The sequence below is a fragment of the Grampus griseus genome (assembly GCF_964374135.1).
Source record: "Grampus griseus genome assembly, chromosome: 1".
Classification (NCBI taxonomy): Eukaryota; Metazoa; Chordata; class Mammalia; order Artiodactyla; family Delphinidae; genus Grampus; species Grampus griseus.
Genome location: NC_139017.1, coordinates 150,265,522 through 150,287,030, shown reverse-complemented (window position 1 = coordinate 150,287,030; position 21,509 = coordinate 150,265,522). Strand labels below are relative to the sequence as shown.

General features: G+C 47.4%; 1 protein-coding gene across 2 annotated transcripts in view; it reads left to right on the top strand.

Moving 5' to 3' along the window:
• Positions 1-20,330, top strand: part of CTPS1 (CTP synthase 1) — a gene marked incomplete at its 3' end in the record, with an annotated part of 30,252 nt that extends 9,922 nt beyond the window's left edge. The window contains exons 6-19 of one of the 2 annotated variants that reach the window (XM_082661947.1): positions 2,034-2,117; positions 2,599-2,679; positions 6,057-6,208; positions 7,309-7,441; positions 10,205-10,293; positions 11,097-11,191; positions 11,875-11,937; positions 13,816-13,859; positions 15,117-15,213; positions 16,164-16,219; positions 16,323-16,419; positions 16,974-17,118; positions 17,700-17,791; positions 19,461-20,330. In XM_082661947.1, the coding sequence (XP_082518073.1) occupies positions 2,034-2,117; positions 2,599-2,679; positions 6,057-6,208; positions 7,309-7,441; positions 10,205-10,293; positions 11,097-11,191; positions 11,875-11,937; positions 13,816-13,859; positions 15,117-15,213; positions 16,164-16,219; positions 16,323-16,419; positions 16,974-17,118; positions 17,700-17,784 (1,221 nt within the window). Of the gene's footprint in view, positions 1-2,033; positions 2,118-2,598; positions 2,680-6,056; positions 6,209-7,308; positions 7,442-10,204; positions 10,294-11,096; positions 11,192-11,874; positions 11,938-13,815; positions 13,860-15,116; positions 15,214-16,163; positions 16,220-16,322; positions 16,420-16,973; positions 17,243-17,699; positions 17,792-19,460 lie in introns of those variants that run through there. The other variant, XM_082661946.1, reaches the window with a different exon arrangement.
• Between the last annotated feature and the right edge of the window lie 1,179 nt (positions 20,331-21,509).

Here is a 21,509-nt window from a genome sequence, read left to right as displayed (position 1 = left end):
AGGGACAGTGTGATTTCTGCTACTTGATTTGCAGAATCATCACAGCCAGGCAGGGACCGTCTACGTAGGACATTGTAAGATTCTTCTTGGGGTATGCAACTAACCCAGGAGAAAACACACTGCCCTCAGAGGCTCCTCAGTGGAAACAGACCAGCCAGATTCCCGCAGTGAGGACCCTGGTGGACAAGGTCACCCACTCAGAGAACTTCCGGTTAGCTTTTAGAGTGAGCCGGCAGCCAGTGATCACCAGACATTTGGAGAAAGCATTTAGCGTGCAAGAGACCAGAACAACAGAAAAAACAGAGGAAATTGAGGCTCTGCAGGGAGTAGGAAAAGGAAACCTTAGAAAAAGAAAACAAAGCAACATATCAGTAGTATCCTCAGAATTAAGAGGAGGTAAACTGCATCTGTACCTTAAGAAGAGAACATTCAGAGGATAGATAAGAATTCCTGGGAATTAAAAATTGGATAGCAGGAATGAAAAAGAAGTTTAAGGAAATACCCAGGAAGTAGAGAAGAAAGGTCAAGAGAGAGAAAATAGGAGAGAAAAGGCAAGAGAATTAGAGGCTGGTCTAGGAGTTCTGATCCAAATAATGGGATTTTCAAAAAAATAATAGAAATGGAGAGGGAAGTGTGATGTGAACCAGAGGTCAACAGACAGGCCAAATCAGCCCACCCTCTGGTTTTGAAAATAAAACAGCTATGCCCATTTGTATTAAAACATTAATAAGAACCTACTGTATAGCACAGGGAACTCTACTCAGTACTCTAATGACCTATATGGGAAAAGAATCTAAGAAAGAGTGGAGATATATATATATATATATATATATATATATATGTATAACTGTTTCACTTTGCTGTACAGCAGAAACTAATACTCCAATAAAAATTAATTTAAAAAAATCAGTTGGGTAGTTGTGACAGAGACTGTGGCCCACAAAACCTAAAATATTTATTGTCTGGCCCTTTATAGAAAAAGTTTTCGGATTCCTGATCTAAATAATTCAAGGAAATTTCCAGATAGAAGTTTCTAGATTGGAAGGGCCCACTGAACGCTCAGCCTTTAAATGAAAAATGACCCCCACCAAGGCACATTGTTGTGAAATTTTGGAATAATGGGGCAGAAATTCTAAAAAGAACTCTAAAGAAAAAAACCAAGAGTCATTATGGCATTAGACTTCAACAGCAGTCCCGAAAGCTAAAAGATAGTGGAGTTGTTTCCTTAAAAATTCTTAGGGAAAATGACTTCTAACTTAGAATTCTGTACCCAACAAATGTATCTTTAAGTGTGAGAGGAGAATAAAGAAAATTTAGTACATAGAAAACTCAGCATATCAACAAAACCAAAAAACCAACCAAGGAAAACAAATAATTGGGCCAGAAAGGAAAAGTTATGGCACGTGGTTTTCATGGTACACAGTATGTAAACACTGAAGAGGGATCATGAAATAGGGATTGCATGCACAGGGCAGGGCGTGTAATGGGGGCAGGGGAATGAAAAGAGTGGATTCCTTACCCAACAGGAAGTCAGTAGAAAATGCCTCAAACTAAATGTCAAAGAAGTAGCAGGAAAGCATACTAGGAGGATCATCCAGGAGTGGGAAAGTGAAGGACCTACGGTGTAGCACAGGGAACTGCGTTCAGTATCTTGTAATAACCTATAATGGAAAAGAATCTGAAAAAGATATATATATATATATATATATATATATATATCAATCACACTGCTGTACACCTGAAACTAACATAACATTGTATATCAGCTGTACTTCAAATAAAAAAGAGTGAAAGAGTGGCTATCTCCAGGGTTTGGAAAGGGGAAAGGGTAGACAGGGCTGCTACTACTGCTTTTAGGACAAACCGTTCAGAACTACTTGACTCTCAAATATATGCGTGTGTAACTTTGACAAAAATAAACTAAACTAGGTAAATGGTCAAATTATCTATTATAAAAAGAGGTTCGGGGAAAAGTCACAGCTGAAAATGCCTTTTCATAGAGAAGTTAACTTTTTTTTCCTTCTGTAAAATAGCCAAGTTCAACAGGGGAACAGAAGACTAAACCCACCCAGAACAGTGTTCGGGAACTCAGAGGGCTTGGGCTTTCCCCAGATCTGGTAAGATTTCCTGGTTACCTCCTTTCAGAGTGATCTTATCTGTCTAATTAAGATCACGCCTCCATGGCAGCCAAAACCTTTTCTTGGCCCCCATTTAGTTAGCCGAGCCGATGGTGGAGAAGTAGGGTTAGTGCTGAGTGAACTGGGTTGTGGTTTGCAAAGATTTTCTTACCTGGTGTGTGTGAGGTCCTGTCTTCTCCTCCCAGCCAATCATTCATGCTCCTGTCCCTCCCACCCAAGAACATCGGTTGAGGAAAACTCCAGTTGGCTCATTAATCTGTCTGTCCTGCCACTCTCTCATGTTTCTCCAACTTGGGATTTAGGAATTTCAGTTCTGAAAACAAGTAACATTTTTGCAGTTTATGTGCATTGTGCTAGGAGTTAACATTTCCATCCAGCTTGACAATGTGGTGTCTACTTTAATTTCAGTCAGGAGAAAAAACCCAATTTTGTAACCCCTTGTGTCCATCCAAATGTCTAGGTTGTGTGCAGGTGCTCAAATCCTCTCGACACGTCAGTGAAAGAGAAAATATCAATGTTCTGCCATGTTGAACCTGAACAAGTAAGTAGAAATCCCATCTTCACATAACTTATTTTTTGCTGCTAATTATCCTAATGTCTCTTAGCCAGTTTCATGAGCCTTGTTGTTATTTCATAATTTGAGACTGTAGACTGTTCTGTATAAGAACTGACACCCACCGGCCCTGTGATTCTCCATCACCTTATTTTCTGCGGTTCCTCGAACATCTTTTACCTCTCCTGTCTGTCCCCGCTCCTTGTACTGTTTGCTCCAGCCATGCAGAGTGGGTGTTCCCCTCTCCCTGTAATAGGCCTGGCAATCTCCTATTCATTTTCATCCTTTGGAGCCCAGCTAGGACACAGTACTGTCTGAGTAGCTTTACCTTCCAAACCTCCTCAAACCTCAGGGTTAATCTTCTCTGAGTGACCTGTGTGTCTCACAGGTCCTGGTGGTAAGCCTGTCATACTGCCCCTTAGTGTGTAAGTGTTCCTGTGTGTCTGTGTGTTCGTCCGTGTTTGTCTCTCCTCATAGACTGAGCTGCTTGAGGGCAAGGATCACTTTATTCAACTTTATATTCCTGTTGCCTGCTATCTAAGGTGTTGTAGGCCCTAAACATATAGTCTTTTTTGTTACTTGTGCTAATGGAGGTTACCTATGGTACAGGAAATTCAACATTTTGGAACCTGTGATATTTCTAAGTGTGGTGCGTGTAATGGAAATTCCAGTGGTGGTAAGTTGGGATTGTGGCTTTGATCAGGTTTGGCTGAAGGAGAGTAGAAGGGAAGTTGAGGTCAAGGAACGTATGATTAGGTTATGGATGGTTTGTTCTACTGCTAGGTTATTTGAGGATCAGGAGACTAAGCGGGGAACCCACCTGGCCTAGAGAGGAGTGGATGAGGGAGCAGGGTTAAAATAAGAGAAATCCGGGCTTCCCTGGTGGCGCAGTGGTTGAGAGTCCGCCTGCCGATGCAGGGGACACGGGTTCGTGCCCCGGTACGGGAAGATCCCACATGCCGCGGAGCGGCTAGGCCTGTGAGCCATGGCCGCTGGGCCTGTGCGTCCGGAGCCTGTGCTCTGCAATGGGAGAGGCCACAACAATGAGAGGCCGGCGTACCGCAAAAAAAAAAAAAAAAAAAAAAAAAGAGATCTAAAATAAGAGAAATCCATTCACAAGGCTTCTAGGAGTATGGGAGAGAATATAAAACAATTAAAGTCATTGCCCTGGCATTAAAGTGAATAGAGCAAGAGGAAAGCCTTTGACTATTAGAAGCAGCTGTCCTCTCCATCTCCACGATGGCTCAAGCTTCAGGGTGTGAGGGTAGCCTGACACCTGAGATCAGTGTTCCTGGACAGGATGCCTGAGCCAGGAGCCCATCAAAGGGATTCTGCTTCGTACTAAGCACATGGAACATCAGAATACTTTCATTGTTATGAAGAGCCTTTTTTCATGCACTTCAGTTATTTTAGATATTTCTGTCCCAGCAAGTGAAGGTAATTCAATTCTATAATAGGATAGGTTATCATTAAAATTAGTTACTATTAAAAAATGTGACAGTTGTTTCTATATTTAAATTGGAACTTCACATCTTTTGCCTGTTTTTAATTGGGTTGCTTATCTCATTGAGTGATAGGAGTTCTTTATATATTCTCAGTGCAAGTCTTTTATCAGATATATGATTTGCACATTTTTTTCTCCCAGCTTGTGGTTTGTCTTTTCATTTTCTTTTGGTTTTATTTGTCTTTTTTTTTTAATTGAAGTATAGTTGATTTATAATGTGCTAATTTCAGGTGTATGTCTTTTCATTTTCTTAATGGTGTCTTTGGGAGCATAAAAGCTTTTACATTTTGATGAACTCCCAATTTATTCATTTTTTTCTTTATAGGTTGTGCTTATGGTATCATATCTAAGAACTCTACTTAACCAAGGTCATGAAGATTTTCTTCTGAAGTTTGATAATTTTAGGGCTTAACACATAGGTCTAGGATTCATTATGAGTTAATTTTTATGGATAGTAACTTTTCAGTAAAATTTGCAATTCATGTTTTTGCATGTATAGATATCTATCTCTTCCAGCTCCATGTGTTGAAAGAACTTTCAATAATATTCTACAATTTTCTTTTTAAAGGTGGTTTTTAGGCTTATTTATCTTTGTGAATTGTGTTTTAAATTTATTTATAGGTATTCATAATTTTTGTTACTATGTGAATGGTGTATTTTTAAAAATTATATTTCCTGATTAAATAAGACCCATGTATAGGAAACCCTGCTGACTTCTGCCCATTGATCTCAAGCTTAGCAACCTTACTAAAATTGTTAGTTCTGATTAAAAAAATTTTTTTTTTACTTTTAATTTTTTTGGCTGTGTTGGGTCTTCGTTGCTGTACGCAAGCTTTCTCCAGTTGCATCGAGTGGGCTTCTCACTGCGGTGACTTCTCTTGTTGCGGAGCATGGGCTCTAGGCTCGCGGGCTTCAATAGTTGTGGCTCACGGGCTCTAGAGCGCAGGCTCAGTAGTTGTAGCGCACGGGCTTAGTTGCTCTGCGGCATGTGGGATCTTCCTGGACCAGGGCTCAAACCCGTGTCCCCTCCATTGGCAGGCAGATTCTTAACCACTGTGCCACCAGGGAAGCCCCGTTAGTTCTGATTGTTTGCCTGTAAATTCCCGTGGTTTTTACGGGTGAGCAGTTATATTATATGCAATTAGTGGCAATTTTTTCTTATTTTCCAATTCATGTACATTTTTTTCTTATCTAATTGTAATAGCTAATATCTCTAGTACACTGTTGAATAGAAGTAGTGATTAGTGACCAGTTTTGCCTGTTTCAGACTTTAAATATTAAGCATTAATATTAAATATCAAACCAAATGATGTTTGCTGTGGGGTTTTTATATTTTCACATTTTCTCTAACACTCCTAATTTACCAGGAGTTGTTATTATGAATTGGTTTTGAATTTTTATTAAATCTGCTTCCACTGAGGTGATTTTCCCTCCCACTTTAATCTATTCATGTAGTGAATTCCACTGTTAAATGTAAGTGGTGTGGGGTGCAGCATGGGCTTTTGAATTTTTAGAAGCTCTCCCAGGTGATGCCAGTGACAGCCAATTTTGAGAACCATTGTTCTTGGGACAGTTCCTACTTGGACATGAATTTTTTTTTTAACTAATTTGTGGTTTGGTTTATGAAGGTTTTTTTTTTTTTTAAGGATTTTTGCATCCATGTTCATAGGAGATTAGCCACTATGTATTCTATTCTTCTTGAGTCAGTTTGGTAATTTATATTTTTTAGAAAGTTGTCGTTTTCTTTGTTTTCAAATTTAAAACAGTTATTTTCCCAAGGTCCTAAGAGCTGGTAGGAGTCCGTCAGCCCAGTTAGTTTTTGTTTGTTTTAATGAACTAACCTTTGCTCATTTTTAAACAGGTGATCTGTGTCCACGATGTCTCGTCCATCTACCGAGTCCCCTTGTTGTTAGAAGAGCAGGGGGTTGTAGATTATTTTCTCCGGAGACTTGACCTTCCTATTGAGAGGCAGCCACGGAAAATGCTGATGAAGTGGAAAGAGATGGCTGACAGGTTTGCTTCATAATAAGGGGCTGGGAGTTCGAGCCTTATTTCTTTTTTTTTCGTAGGAGCTCAGGGAATTCAGCTCTTTCTTACTTGTGCTATCAACTCACGCTAGAAAAGGCCTTCATGGTAAGGGGTGTAAAGAAAGGATCTTAGCCCTCATGTAGCTGCATCATGGGTGAGGAAGTCCCAGTAGAGCTGGCCCGGGTCCCGGGTCTCAGGGAGTTCCGATCACACAGCTATCACCCTTGTCTCCCACGCAAACAGGCCTCCTTGCGGTGGGTTGGCACTGGTATCCGAGGCCCACGTGGATGGCGGGATGTGGCTGGAGCACTCCTGGCTGCTCCCAAATATCTGAGCTGTGTTTGGGAACATGCTGCTCACCCCATACTACAAAAGGATCGACAAGGGGGTCCGGTCTTTTCTTCCTGCTGCTGTCAAAGCTCATCAGATTGAGAGCTGTCCCCACTCTGCTTGCCTCCTTGCTCTTGCACAGCACCTCACAGATCTTCACACAGCGCCTCGGAGCACTGGGCGTGTGGTGTCGTAGCTGCCGAGTCAGCTGGATGGCACTAATGAGCATTTGTAGAGGGAGCACGCGTGCTGTTGTTCAGCGATACTTATTTTCATTTTGACATTTTCCCTTTCAGTCTGTGTCCATTTGCTTGTATATCATTATGCAGCCACAAAAATGGCACAGTTTTATTTTTGTGTTACTAATTATACTTTATAATGAAAAATTTTAATGAGTACGGACTCTCGTGTGGATGCCCCATAATTTGACTGTTCCCTTCATCACATTAACTCTTGTGAATTGTCTGTGTTTGTTAATTTTTTAACTTAAAAAAAAAAAAAGAAAACCAAATTTGGAACGGATTTTGAAGCTATCTCTTTGTAACAGGTTCCAAAATCCTACTTTCTTTACAAAGCCTGCCACGTTGATCTGAAAATTGCTTCCTCTTTACTGTGCAGTACATAGAACACAGACAGTAGTTGCTCCTATCATATTTTTCCCAGACATGTTTTTCTTCTCTTTAAAAGGTGATTTTGACCTCACGGGGGTATGTACATTCTGAGTGATTTGGTGTTTCTTGACTTTTGTGTGACAGATATGATCGCCTGCTGGAGACCTGTTCTATTGCCCTCGTGGGCAAATACACCAAGTTCTCAGACTCGTACGCCTCCGTCATTAAAGCTCTGGAGCATTCTGCACTGGCCATAAACCACAAATTGGAAATCAAGGTGAGGAGGTGTCGCACACGTACAGGGAGGCCGTCTCTACTCTCAGGTGCTGCGTGCACACCTGCTTTGTGTTATTGGAGCTTAGAATTTCTTTTTTAGGAGTCAAAAGGATTTGTGGTTGGCTCCTGGCTGGGAGAGGACAGCCGAGCATTTTCAGGAAATAAGAGAAGATGTAGTCAGAGTAGAATCCCAGAGAGTGAATCCTTGGATCTGAACGTCAGGTGACCCTGGGAATGGGGAGTCCTGGTGGCTAAGCGTGCTGCACAGTTGCTGGCACCTGTGCCAGTGTCCCCCCCCCCGTGGAGCTGGGAGGTTTCTCAGGAACAAGTGTCCAGTCACCCAGCCGAGGCCGGGAACACGGGCAGCGCCCGGTGAACGGTAGTCACTGTGCTCTGCTCTGGATGTGCCAGGCAGAAGCTGAGCTGCTGGCGTGTCAGGCTGGAGGCAGTGGAGTGTCGAGGTTCAGGGCAGGGGCTCCAGTGCCAGGCGGCCAGGCCTCCGAGGCTGTGTGATGCTGGGCAAGCTGCTTAGCCCTCTTTGGGCCTCAGTTTTCCCATCTTTAAAAAGGGTTGTTGGGCTTCCCTGGTGGCACAGTGGTTGGGAGTCTGCCTGCCGATGCAGGGGACGTGGGTTCGTGCCCCGGTCCGGGAAGATCCCACATGCTGCGGAGTGGCTGGGCCAGTGAGCCAAGGCCGCTGAGCCTGCGCGTCCGGAGCCTGTGCTCCGCAACAGGAGAGGCCACAACAGTGAGAGGTGTGCGTACCGCAAAAAAAAAAAAAAAAAAAGGGTTGTCACAGGGCTCTTATGATAAGAATTGAATGAGTTCATATAAAGTGCTTAGAACTGTACCTGGCAGGGAGTAGGTACCATATGTGTCAGCTCTTCCACTTGTCCCTTTATACCTTTTTTCCAGCAAGGTAGCTCCCAGATGGAGCCTATCAGGAAGAGATGGAAATTAGAAGTGAAGCTGGAGCTCAGTGCTGAGGGGTGTTGACTCGGGGGGGAGGGGGCAGAGCTGATGGCCCCGAGCAGCTGCCCTCGCTGTTGGCACTGGGGTTGGCCTCCTACTTTCCAGGGGCTTCTCGGCATGAAAACGTGGCTTGCTTTATGCTGGTGAACAGGTGCCGAGAGGATGAGCTGTTATATGTGTTTTAAGAATTGTGGGATCTCGTTACCCTGCCCTGACTTACTTTTTTGCTAGTTCTTTCAATCATTCGTTTATTTTATCTCCTTGGAGGTAGCCTGTGCCGATCATGTGTTAGATGGTGGTGGCCGAGAGGGGAATCCGAGTCAGTGAGGTCTCTCAGGTGTGGAGGGAGCAGGCAGAAGAGGGGGCAAACCTGCCCTGGAAGACGTGTGAGGAGGGGCCCGTGGGCAGGTTGGGAAGATGGATAAGGTAGCAGAGAAGGGCATTCCCGACAGCAGGGAGCGCATATCCAAGGACTTGGAGGTGTGGAATGGTTGGGAACTCAGTGGATGGAAAAGTGTGAATTGGAGGGTATCTGGAGACAGGCTGGCGAGGGCCAGGTCATGAATCCCCTCAACTGGGCCACTCCTGGATTTTGCCCTGGGGTTCAGGGAAATCACCGCAGGGCAATAGGAAGGAGCAGGAAAAAAACGAACAACCTAATAAAAAAGTGGGCAGAAGATTTGAACAGACACTTCATAGGAGATGCACATGATATACACGAAAAGATGCTCAACGCCTTCAGTTGTCAGGGAGATAAATGCAAATTGAGTCTCAGTGAGATACCAACACCCACCCACCTGAGTGGCTGAGCCTGTCAGTGAGGGTGTGGGAGTGTAAACTGGTGCAGCTGCTTGAGGAAACAGTCTGGCGGTTTCATATGAAGGTAAACACACGCCTACTGCGTGTGACCCAGAAATCCCACTCCCAGATATTTAGTCGAGAGAAATGAAAACATGTCCACCAAAAGAATCTATTTTTATACAAATGGACCAGTTAGTCATAACAGCCAAAATCTGGGGACAGCCCAGAAGTCTAGGACGAGTCGGTGGATAAACATGTCGTGTGGTGTATTCCTACAGTAGAAAAGTACCCAGCAGTAAAAAGGAATAAACTCCGTGGTGATACACAACAACACGGGTGGATCTCAGAGACATTGCAGGGAGCTGAAGGCGGCAGGCACAGAAGGCTGCACGCTGCATGGTTCCATTTGTCTGAAGTTCTAGAGGAGCTACAGCCTGCGGTGATGAAAGCAGAGCCCAGATTGTCTGAGGCAGGAAGCAGGGAGGACGGTGTTTGCAGGGGGCAGAGGGAACTGGGGGGAGGGGGTGTGTGACAGGAACTTTCTGGATCTTGATCGAAATGGTGGTCATACCTTTGTGTGCATGTGGGACAAAACTCATGAAGTGCACACTTAAAATGCTTGTGTTTCATTGTGTGTAAATTATACTTTAACACAGTTGAGAAAAGTGAGAAGTGACCTAGGGGGAAGATGGACTGGGGGAGACATCTTGAACAGAGAGGACTTCAGGGTCTGCGCTAGCGGACTGAGTGTAGAGCGGATGGACAGCCAGAGTTGGGAATTAAATGATTCGGGAAGGAAACTCATATTTTAAAATATAAGAAAGCTCTTAAAGTTTATTTTAAAAAGATTAGTAAGTGTAAATACATTAGGGTTGTTTTTAAACTTTAGTTTAAAATTGAGAAAGATGGAGTGTTGGTAATACTGTTTAGAAATGGTGAGCGCTCAGAAGTCACGAGGCTGCTGCTTTTCTCTCCGCTCTGGCCGCTCCCAGTACATAGATTCCACGGACTTGGAGCCGAGCACCTTGCAGGAGGAGCCCGTGCGCTACCACGAGGCCTGGCAGAAGCTGTGCAGCGCTCAGTAAGCAGAACTCGCTACCTTTGCTTTCCAGGGGTTTGGGGTTTGTCTTAATGAACCAAGTGCTGTGCTTTCTTGTGCTGGTGGTAGGAAATCGGCTTGTTTCAATGTCTTTTAATTGCTGAAAGGACTACGTACATACCGGATGACTGAAGCCTCACAAAAACATGGCTCATCAGTTTCATTAAATGTGAAGAAAGCGAGTTCTAATGTTATTGATAATGTTTACTGAATGCATCTGTGGATAAGGCTTATTATTTAAAGGTGTTTCACCCAGAACATTTGCTGAGTACCCGTCAGTCGAGTCTCATAAATAGTTCGTTTTGGGCAGCTCTTGTCTACAATAGTAAAAAGTCAAGCCTGAATATCTAGTTCACTAGAACAGCTGAATCTTACGGAGCCATACAGCCATGGTCAGTGTGGCCAGCAAAGGCCCCCTTCCTACTCAGGGGAGCACTTCAAGCCAAGAGGTAAAAAAAATGGCAAACTTAAGGAAAGAATCCCTACCTGGGACAGATACTGTGCAGAGGTGGTATTACAATTATGTACAACGTCTTTTTTTTTTTTTTCTTAACTGGTTATAAGCATTTTCTGATGTTAGTAAGAAAAGTGGATGGTTTTGTGTGCATTTTCTAAGTCCACAGTGTTTCTGCACAGCTCATTGGCAGTGTTGAAATCACAGTCCTAGCCCCAGCAGCCAAGTGTGTGGAGTGACTTCATGGCACCAGTGGCTTGGAAGTGACTCCTTGGAGGGTTATTGCGAGCTGGACTGGAAAGGGGTGCTTGTGGTATGCTCTCTTGCACAGTGGCGTGCTGGTTCCAGGAGGATTTGGTGTCCGAGGGACTGAAGGAAAAATCCAAGCGATCTCCTGGGCTCGGAAACAGAAGAAGCCTTTTTTGGGTAAGGAGTAGGAAAGACAAGAAAAGGTGCCCCGTGGGAGCCCGTAAATAAAACGGAGATCATCGAAACCAAACATAGATGCCATCCTTCCAGATAGCAACTCAAGTATAAGCCTTTTTGGTTCTGTTTTTTGAGAAATTCCAACTGGTCTTTAAAAGGAAAAATTTAAGCTTGAGCTCCACGTGGCTGTCACGGAATTTTGAGAGAATGAAATAGCAATTAGGAAATCTTGTCCATTTACTGGACCCAGCTGTTTGGCAGGACATGTGAGACTGCGTTTTATATGCTTATTTGGAACACCAGCTGTCTAATTGGGCAGAATGATTTTGGATGCTTCCTGGTGCTGTAAATTTTAGTCATTTCCAACACGACCAATCGTAACTGGGAACTTAATGAGAGAGGGTAAGAAGACTTGAATTTTAAAGTACTGAAGAGAATATTATTTATTTCTAAAATCGCATGACTTCTAAAACCTGGAATCATCATATACTCTTAGACCCCGTTTTTGAAATCTGGTACAGATAAAACATAGCAGGGGGCTGCATGTTTATAGCAGGGAATTACGAGAGTTTGTAATTGGAATTCTGGGAACAATCAGGACACCAAGTCCACGTAGGCGGGTTGGAAATGTGGGAACTGACTTTTCAATGGAGTTTCATGTGTTTTTCCCCTCCACCTGCAAGGCGTGTGCTTAGGAATGCAGTTGGCAGTGGTTGAATTTTCAAGAAATGTGCTGGGATGGCAAGGTAAGTAAGTGTCTACTTAAAAATTTGTTAACTTCTCACTTCAGTGTTTCTGGCAGCTGTTGGGTGAGGGGGAGCCATGGAGGCCAGGCCTGGTTTCTCAGTACCTCGGAGATGCAGCTAGGGGAGCTGCTGAATTTACTGAGGGAAAGCGCTGTCCTCCAAGGGAACCGCCAACCACCGGAGGAGGGAACACAGCTGAGCAAGTCGCCTGGCTCCGCCCCTGCAGCTGCTGCTCTGGCGATGCCCGCACTCCTGACATCACGGCCACCGTCCCTGAGCTGGTGTCCGGCAAGGAAACTAACTCTGGCTGGTGTGAGGCTGTGTGGTTATTATGAACTTGGGTGCTGGAGCTGGTCAGACCTGGGCTCAGATTTTGACTGTATCACTCAGGATGGGTGATTTTAGGCAAGTTACTTACTTAGTCTTTCTGGATCTCTGTTTCTTCTGTAAGATGGGGGTCATAGTGGTACCTGTGTCACATGGTTGTAGGAGTTGAATGAAATAATGCCTATAAATAGTCCCAGCACAGTGCCTGGCACTCGGGGAATACTCACTAATATTGGCGCCATGCCTCACGGACTATATTACTGCGTCCAGACTGAGAACTCAGTGGTTTCCTGTTTCTCAGCACTCTGTGGGTTGCGTGGACTGGCTGTGTGGTTTTCTGCTCCATGTGGTGTGTCTGAGCTCGTCCTGTCCAGCGGGGACAGGGGTTCGGTCTCATCGTTCACTAATTCAGCTGAGCTTCCTCACAGCGTGGCGACTGCCTGGCTCCCGAAATGACAGGCTTGCTCTGCCGGCTTTTCTGAGCCTGCTCGTGTCCCACGGCCGAGCCCAGCCAGTGGGGCAGCGGGCCATACACGGCGTGAGCCCTGGGGTGCAGTGGCCCCATCGGGGCCGCCAAGGGAAGGGCCTGCTACGGGACCCTTATGAGCTCTTAAGAAAACTCAGCGGAGCAGCCCGAGAACCCGAGGAATAGAAAGACCGCCCAACTTTACCAGTATGATTCCCTGTGCCCAGCTGACCGTTAGGGCTGGGTTCACGTCACGTTTTTCACAGTAACCCCAAGGGGACGGTGGCTCAGTTCTGTAGGCATCATGCTCCCTGGTGCTGGCTTCTGAGCTCCTGGCAGGCACTGTCCTACCACCCGCCACCCTAGAGGTGCCCCTCGGGCACCCTGGACCCCTTCACAGCCATGATCTCCTGCTGCTGCACCCACTGGGGTCCCCAGGTGGATGAGTGACCTGGTGATGAGCTGACTCGCATCTGAGGCCTGGCCCTCGTGTAGGCCCCAGAGGGGAACGATGTCTCGCGTGTCGCACAGAAAGAGCAAGCAGACGCGCAGTGCCAGGGACTTGGTTCTTCCCCATTTAGTCTTCAGTGGTTTCCCTTATGGTTAGTCGGTAAATTCAGTAAAGGATAGAAAGGTTAATTTTTGATTTAGCTCTTGAGTGGGGCAGTTGGGTAGTGCAGTGTATAAGATGCTGAGGATGAAAGAAATGAAGAAACGGTACTTGCCCATTGAGGAGAGATACAGTCTGAGACGAGAAGTGAAAAAATTGAGACAATATAAGCCGTCAAAAGGATGCAGTGTCTGAATAAGGATTTGGAGGTTGTGCCGTCGGTTTTGACTTTCCGATTTCCCTACTTTGTGCAGCTTGACTTCCCAGAGAGCTACAGGTGTAATGGGAAAAAATTCACCTGTGTTTGTGTGTTGAGTATCTTATATCTTAAAAATGTCATCCCTGGTTTTGGTTCTAATCACTGAATAACTTTAAACTGAGGAGGGAAATTGTGATTTAGAGCTTAGGAATGAAACTTTTAAGAAATCAGTTTTGTTGTAACTATTTTTATAACAAAGGTATTTTGGTTTCTCAGATGCCAATTCTACGGAGTTTGACCCTAACACCAATCATCCTGTGGTGAGTCCAGTGTCTGGAGCATCTGGAAGGGTGTGGAAGGGGCGTTGATGAACGTGATTGAGGGCTGGAGGTGGGAAATGAGACCACTGGGTTCATTCCAAAGCACCCTGAGGTCCCGCGCTTTCAGACGTCCCAGGTAGGGAGAACTTTTATTTTTCATCGTGTAGTCTATCACTACTCTTCCCAGTCTGCCACAGAAAGTTTTTAAGACAGGTGCCACCGCAGCCTGATTAAAGTAATTCTCCACCCCTGCCCTCCTACCTCCCAGGAGCGCTTTAGAACAATACTGACATGAAACACTTAGGCAGGCACTTATTATATACCAGGCACTGTGCTCACTGCTTTGTATATATTAATTCACTTAATCCCCAGCAACCCTCGGAGATGGGTGTTTTTTTAAAGAACTGCTGGAATTTAGTACTGATTAAATGTGACGTAGGCCTGAGCCCTAGGTGGCTGGAGCCCTAGGAGGCTGGCATTCCTCGTGTTATGTCTCCCATCAGAGGAATGTGGCTCAGCTGGGGACAGACAATGCCTTTATTCATCTTTGAATCCCCAGCCCAAGCGTGACAGGCCTGTTCTTGATACTGAGGATGTTGTGATAAACAAGGTGGACAAGACTCTTGACCTCAGGGCACTTGAACAGCATGAGTATGTATTTATTGACCTGAAATTGAACTTTGCTAATACTCAGACCTCAGGAAGAAAAGAGCAGAGGTTTTGAAGCGTGAGACCCTGGGGAGGTAGGGGAGCACAGAGAAGGCCTCCCAGGTCAGAAGGTGCTCGGGGGAGCGGGCAGTGGGCTGGGCTGTCACAGCTGAGGGGCCTCGGCCTCCGCGTCCCACAGATGTTCACCAAACTCTCCTGGTTCACAGCCAACCCCAGATGAGCATCCCTTTCCTCTGAGCAGCTGTCAGTCTGGTGGAGGAAACGTGTGCGCACATGTCTGGTTTGGTATCCACGCTGCTGTGTTAGTCTTTATTAGAGCAGGCACTTAGGATCCCAAGTGTCGGGGCAGGAGCGGCCAGGGGAGGGGGCAGCTGTGTCTGGTCCTGCGGCTCAGGAGGGCGGGCTGAGGATTAAACACTTACCCAGCAAAGGCTTAAGAATGATCACTGGGAGGCCTTTTCCTCTGCAAGTGTCGCTTCTGAGGAAAGGCTGGGCCCCCTCACGGGCTCACTGCGCTTAGTGCGGGCGGTCTGTCTCCTAACCGAAGCAGGGTTTGGTAGCACATGTTTGTTTTTGGAACGTCTCCAGGTCATAGACATGCCAGAACACAACCCTGGCCAGATGGGCGGAACCATGAGGCTGGGCAAGAGGAGAACCCTGTTCCAGACCACGAACTCTGTCATGAGTAAGAGCTGCCTCCCATGGGCCCAGCCTGTGGCTGGCATGTCCAGGACACACATCTTGGTGCTGCGGCCAGGCTGGCGATTTTGGTTTTGTTCTTACTTTTGAAGTTCTTTATTCCTCTCCTGGTGACACTCCTTAGGATGCACTGTAATAGCCAAAGAAAGCACTGTGGCTCTTAGAAAGGTCACAGGCAATACAGCTGGGGACCTGGGGGACTTTGGGTGTGGACCCCTCAGCAGAATGAGGCGGTTAGGTGAAGTCCACTGCAGCCTTAACTCTCCTATCCTATCAGGTCGAACCAGATGAAACTGCTGATCTTGGTGACTTTTGTCCCACAAAAATTTTAGTCTCATCCGGTTCAACCTAAATAGATTTTATTCTACAAGTACTAATATATGCTAAAGACGTAGGGGAAATTTGAGGAGGAAAATACTTAAAAGAACTCGATTGGATTTTCTTTTCTTCCCACTGGGAACTGTCATCGTTGGCAGGGCACCCGTGCATCTATCTGGGGTTTGGAGGCACCGTAGTTTGCATCACTTGAGTAGGTGGTCGTCCAGTCCTCCGGCTCTAACGTCCTGTGGTTTGGGGGTCTCACCTGGCTCAGGGAAGACACCCGCTGGCACGGGCCGCGCTGGGTCCCCAGGCACAGCAGGTGCCGTGCGGCTTTGGGTGCCACCAGAGCGCTTTGTGCCTCTGTAGTCACGTGTGAGAGGTGGTGGTGAAAGTCTGTTTCTGTTAGTTTTCCTTGGTTGCAAAGAGTCAAGGCCCAAGAATTAGTCTGAACTGTGCTGCTAGAGCAGGCGGTGGGGTCAGTAGGAGAGTCATAGAAATAACCTTCAGAGGGCCTGGCCGGGTAGGATAAGAAGCAACCCGGGAAGCAAGATGTGGTTGTGAATAGCTTCCTTTGTGAAATCGGAATCCTTTACGCCAGCCTGCTTCTTTTGCCAGGGAAACTCTACGGAGATGCAGATTACCTGGAAGAGAGGCACCGCCACAGATTTGAGGTGAGGATTTGAGCTCTGTGACCTTTCACATTTTCTCCTTTCTGATACGCCGGACACGCAGTCAGCTGAGAGCCCAGCAAAATTGTTCTTCATGCCTCGACAGGTGAATCCAGCCTTGAAAAAGAGTTTGGAGGAGCAAGGCTTGAAGTTTGTTGGCCAAGATGTTGAAGGAGAGAGAATGGAAATTGTGGAGTTGGAAGGTGATCGCTTGGGCCGTTGTGTTTAGTGGGGAACTTAGTCAGGCTTTCTTGGCATGTGGGGAGAACACAGCAGTATAAGTTGTTGTCCTTGACCTAACCGCATCAGGCAGCGGCGCTGTCTGGGGGTCTTGGTGAGCGAGGTTTGGGGCCCCGGGTGGCTGACCCTTGCGCTGCGGCCTTGCCATTTGACCTCTGGCTTCAGGTCCTCGTTCTTTAGAATGAGAGCTTGGACTTGGTTCTCAAGCCTAGTCTCACGTGACCTGCAGGACTCAATCCCGCGCAAGTCAGGGAGCTGGGGGTGGGGGTGGGGTGGCGAGGGGAAGGGTGGCAGGAACCTGGAGAGGAGGCGCCTTTGGCCGCAGGGTGACAGCGTGCAGGTGGGAGAGCATCGGTTCTCCCGTGCTTTGGGGTTGCCTCTACCCAGGCTCCCAATAAGTTGTTTTCAAATCATTTTAGGGTCTGCAGAAATGTGGAGCATTTAACCAGATTTTTCCCATCTTTCACATGTTACGCAGACACACAGTGAAGCTGGTTCTTTCGCATTTCTGTTTCAGATCATCCCTTTTTCGTTGGAGTTCAGTATCACCCTGAGTTCCTGTCCAGACCTATCAAGCCTTCCCCACCGTACTTTGGCCTCCTCCTGGCCTCCGTGGGGAGGCTCCCTCATTACCTCCAGAAAGGCTGCAGGCTCTCACCCAGGTGGGGTTACGCTCCCTTAGTCCCTCGAGTGGTCACTGATGCCTTCCAGCGGGCCATCATCACACCATCAGTGATGAGCAAAACCACAGGAACGGGGAGCCTTGCTGGGCGCTTCTCATGCTGACATGCAAGCTTCCTCTCCTTCTCTGGGGTTTTCTCAGGCTGCTTCTGTGCCACCCCTGGCCTTCCCCAGCCACCCGGCATGGTGGCCAGGTCTCCCCCTCTGCAGCATCTGGTGCCACGATCACATCTGGGACCCTGTAGTCAATGGGGAACCGTGTTTCTTCATCGGGGTGTCGGCCACAGCCTGGGTGGATTTCATGCCCTACTGCTACCTTTATCTGGAACCAGTCGGTTACCCTGTCTCGGTGGTTAGGGCATCATGACTGAAGTATAAAGCGAATGTGTATCTTCTGTAACAAGAAGAAGAAAATGCCTTTGCAGCTTTCTGCTAAATACATAATGTCTCTGATTTCTGCTGTGTGCAGACAAGCATCCCTGTGGTAGTGGTGGCTATAGAATGAGGGGAGTGAAGCAAGTGTTTGGTGGGAGCTGATGGATAAACCATCTGAATTCTACAGGGACACCTACAGTGACAGAAGTGGGAGCAGCTCCCCTGACTCTGAAATCACTGAACTGAAGTTTCCATCAATAAATCATGACTGATGGTAACGTAAGTGATATTTTTAAGCTTTAGTTTTATTTTGTTTTCAATGGTGGTAACAATAGAATTGTAAGGATATCCTGAAAGTTTAGTGTTGAAAATTTTCATCTGCCAGAGGGTGTAAGTGGTCAGGTCAGCGTGGGCATCAAATGGGTGAGACCCCCCCCGCCCCGCCCCGTCCCAGTTACAGTACATCTACCCACCCTGCTTTGGGGACTCCAGCAGGGGGACACCAGGCACGGGGCAATTGTCTCCTTGCCGATTGCTACATTCAGGTGCCAATCTGACCAAATCTGGGGGAACTGGATTCTTAGAGCCATGTTATTTCATGTAGCTGTAAACTTGGAGATCTTGAAGGAGGTGACAGGTAGGAAAACATAGTGTCATTTCTGCAGACCCTCAAGCTTGCACCAGGAAGTGCTTTATTTTTAAAAGTAGTTTTATTTATTTATTTTTTTTTTTGGCTGCATTGGGTCTTTGTTGCTGCGCACGGGCTTTCTCTAGTTGCGGTGAGCGGAGGCTACTCTTTATTGTGGTGCGCGGGCTTCTCATTGCGGTGGCTTCTCTTGTTGCAGAGCACGGGTTCTAGGTGCGTGGGCTTCGGTAGTTGCGGCATGCAGGCTCGGTAGTTGTGGCGCACGGGCTTAGTTGCTCTGCAGCATGCAAGATCTTCCCGGACCAGGAATCAAACGCATGCCCCCTGCATTGGCAGGCGGATTCTTAACCACTGTGCCACCAGGGAAGCCCCAGAAGTGCTTTAAAACCAATACATACAACACTTTTGTGTTGATTGCTGCTTATTCTTCAAATCCGTTAAAATCGGAGCAGTTATTGAACAAACTTGGAATATTTGTCTTTTGTGACCACGTAAGTTTATAAAGTGCAGTAGCTGTGGGCGACTGCCGAGAATTGTATAAATTCCCATTAAGGTAACTGAGCGAACTGTCGGCAGAAATATACACTCAGAAGGAGGCTGGGGCATCAGCCGGAACTCTGTAGGGTCCAAGGGAGAACCAGGGATGTGGGGCTCCCCCCACAGGTAAGATGAGCTCCTGCCTCAGGCACGGGCAGGTGACCTCCCTGAATCCTGCACACCTTGCCTTCTCCACCAGGGGGCCTCTTCACTCGCAGGTCTGCTCTCACGGTCCCATGGCCCCTAGCTGCCTGGCCTGTGATAAGCTTAGTCCGGTGGGTGACATGAGAAGTAGGTCTAAATCAGGAGGAGGGCATTGGTTGCCTACTCTGCCAGGTCAGCATTTAGCACTGATGTACTCATTAATCTTCACCAGATAGTTTGCTGTAGGCAGTTTGATAGTCTAAGTAACTGCTGTGGAGAGAAAGGAAACTTTGTAACAGTAAAGGGGTAGGTATTTGGTCAGTGATATGGAATTTCTAACTGCCTCCCCTGGAGCATGTAGTCCCTGTCAGTGGCACTGTTAAGAGCCTGGTGCTGTGGAAAAGAACACTTGTATTGGGGCAGAGGTGGAGTCCATGTAAGGTCTTGAAAATGTATAATTCCATAGGCATCAGAAATTTAGCTTCTCATTCGTGTTAGGCTCCTACTACGACTGGTCCTCGATGAAAACCAGGCATAGTTTACCGTAGCAGCTGACTACAAATCCTAACTTCTTTACTTTAACATACATCATATAATAGCTCATTTTTTTTTTTTAAACAGGGATGATTCTTGAAGAGAGCCTTTGGACTTCAGGAGTTTACAGCTTTGATTTTACATTCAGCTTTTGACACTTCCTTTAAATTATGTTTTTATTAAGATTATTTTATTTTGAGGGAAGGTATTTGTGACTTGCATGTCCCGCCATGTGTCCCGGCTCCCGCACGCTGTGCTGACTGGTGTCCCACACTCTCCTTTGCGGTCCTCCAGCCTCGGGCGAGAAGCAGGACATCCGGGCGGAGCGGGTGATGGCCGGGTGCCAGGGGAGCCTATCGGTCACCGCGCTTCTCCAGCCACCTTGCGTCACTGTGGCTTCGAGCGTGTAGCTGTTCCTTCCCCCGATGCCGAGGCCATTATAAAAGGTGGGCCGTGCGGCCTGTGTGGGCAGAGAGGGGTGAGTCCAGCTGGTGCTCACAGCCCAGTGCCGGAACCCGAGGGCACTGCTTGAGCAAGAGCCGTGAAACCAGAAACAGAGTCGGCCCTGCCCTGTGCTGGAGGACTCGTTGTCCAAAAGGACGGTCAGTTTGGCGTCACACAGAACGGCAAGAACTCTGTCTCTCTGACGTCTGAGTTTAGAAGCCGCGCTTCTCTTCTCGGGAATCACTCCTTGCATCAAGGGGTCACTTAACAAAGAATCTTTTGGGGAAACTGCCTCTAAACCCCTCTCATATGGGGTTTTGCTCGAGGGAACTTTACAGCTTTGCTCAAGGGGACTTTTGCCTTCCAGAATGGTGTTACTACGGTTGAAATGCAATGTATGAAAAGCTATTTTCTTAATGTGGTATAACGACAGGCAGAGCTCGTGCCCATTATATCCTGGCTGGACTCGGTGTATACTCTAACTTAAGAAATAAATAACGCAGAGCAAGAGACACACTTTGTTTGGAGTGCTTGTGTCGCAGCCGGGTGGGCGCCGTCTGAGTGTGGGCCCGGCGTGTGTGCGTCCCCTGAGCCGTCAGCGCCGGGCTGTCCTCCCCGGGAGCAGCAGCTGAGGTGGGTGATCTGATTGTTTAAAAGCTAAGAGAGGAGCCTTTCTTTTTAATAGGAACCAGAATTTTCCAAAGAGGCTTCAAATTTAGGTTCTCGGCACGTAGAGGTACAGAGAAGCCTCACCGCCCCCGTCCGCTCCCCGGCAGCCCTCCTGCACCCAGGCCTTCCGATTTCAGGTCATCGGCCTCGCTGGTTTTCCCTCCACAGTGAAATTCGAGCTACTGAATCCACGCTCCTCGTGGCACGTTGGCAACATTGGGACCACCTGCCCATGAGCCAGCTCCTCTGCAAAGTGTGTCTGAGGCCGAGGCTCAGGGCTCGGGCCGGGCTGTTTGTCAACGGTCGGCAGGCTTTGCTGGTTTTCATTTGGAAAGGGGGTGTTGGGAGAAAAATGTTTCTCACCATTTGGCACAGCCCTTCCATCAGAGGGACCCAGAAAGGAGGCGGGCTCCCTCTTGTCCCTCCATGCACTGGTCCGAAGCCACCATCACGGCTGAGGCCCCAGAGCCCGTGTGGGAATACCGCTTCCTGACCCAGGGCAACCCAGCTGCCTCTGTCCGTGTTTCTCACGGGCTGAGTTACAATGTCTTCACTTACAGAGGCCTTCATACTTGTTTGGGTGCTTTGAATGTGGCTGACTGGGTGAATTCTAACCCCTTCTCCCATCTGGTGGTCCCATCAGACAGTCTTCAGTCATTTTTATAAAAGCCATTCCGCAAACTGAGGGCTCTTAACGCCTGTTGGTGACAGCAGCTCCCTACGACAGTGGGCAGTTTTCAAAGCCTCTCAGGGTCAGCTGTGCCCGCCCCTGCTTGGAGAAGTCCTCCGCTGACTGGTTGTGAAGTGCTGGCTGCTTGCATAACCTTTCTAGAGAAGGGACCCCCCCCCCCCGCCCCCAGGATGGCTCTCCAGGGGCTGCAAAGCCCGACCAGCCTACCACCCTGGCTGTGGAGACAGGGCAGTAGCAGGGCCGAGGGCTGAAGCCGAGACTGCACGGAGGGTGGCCTGCACGCCCAGTGTTGGCTGCCCAGTGCCCGGAGGTTTCTCTTTGGGGAGTAAGCC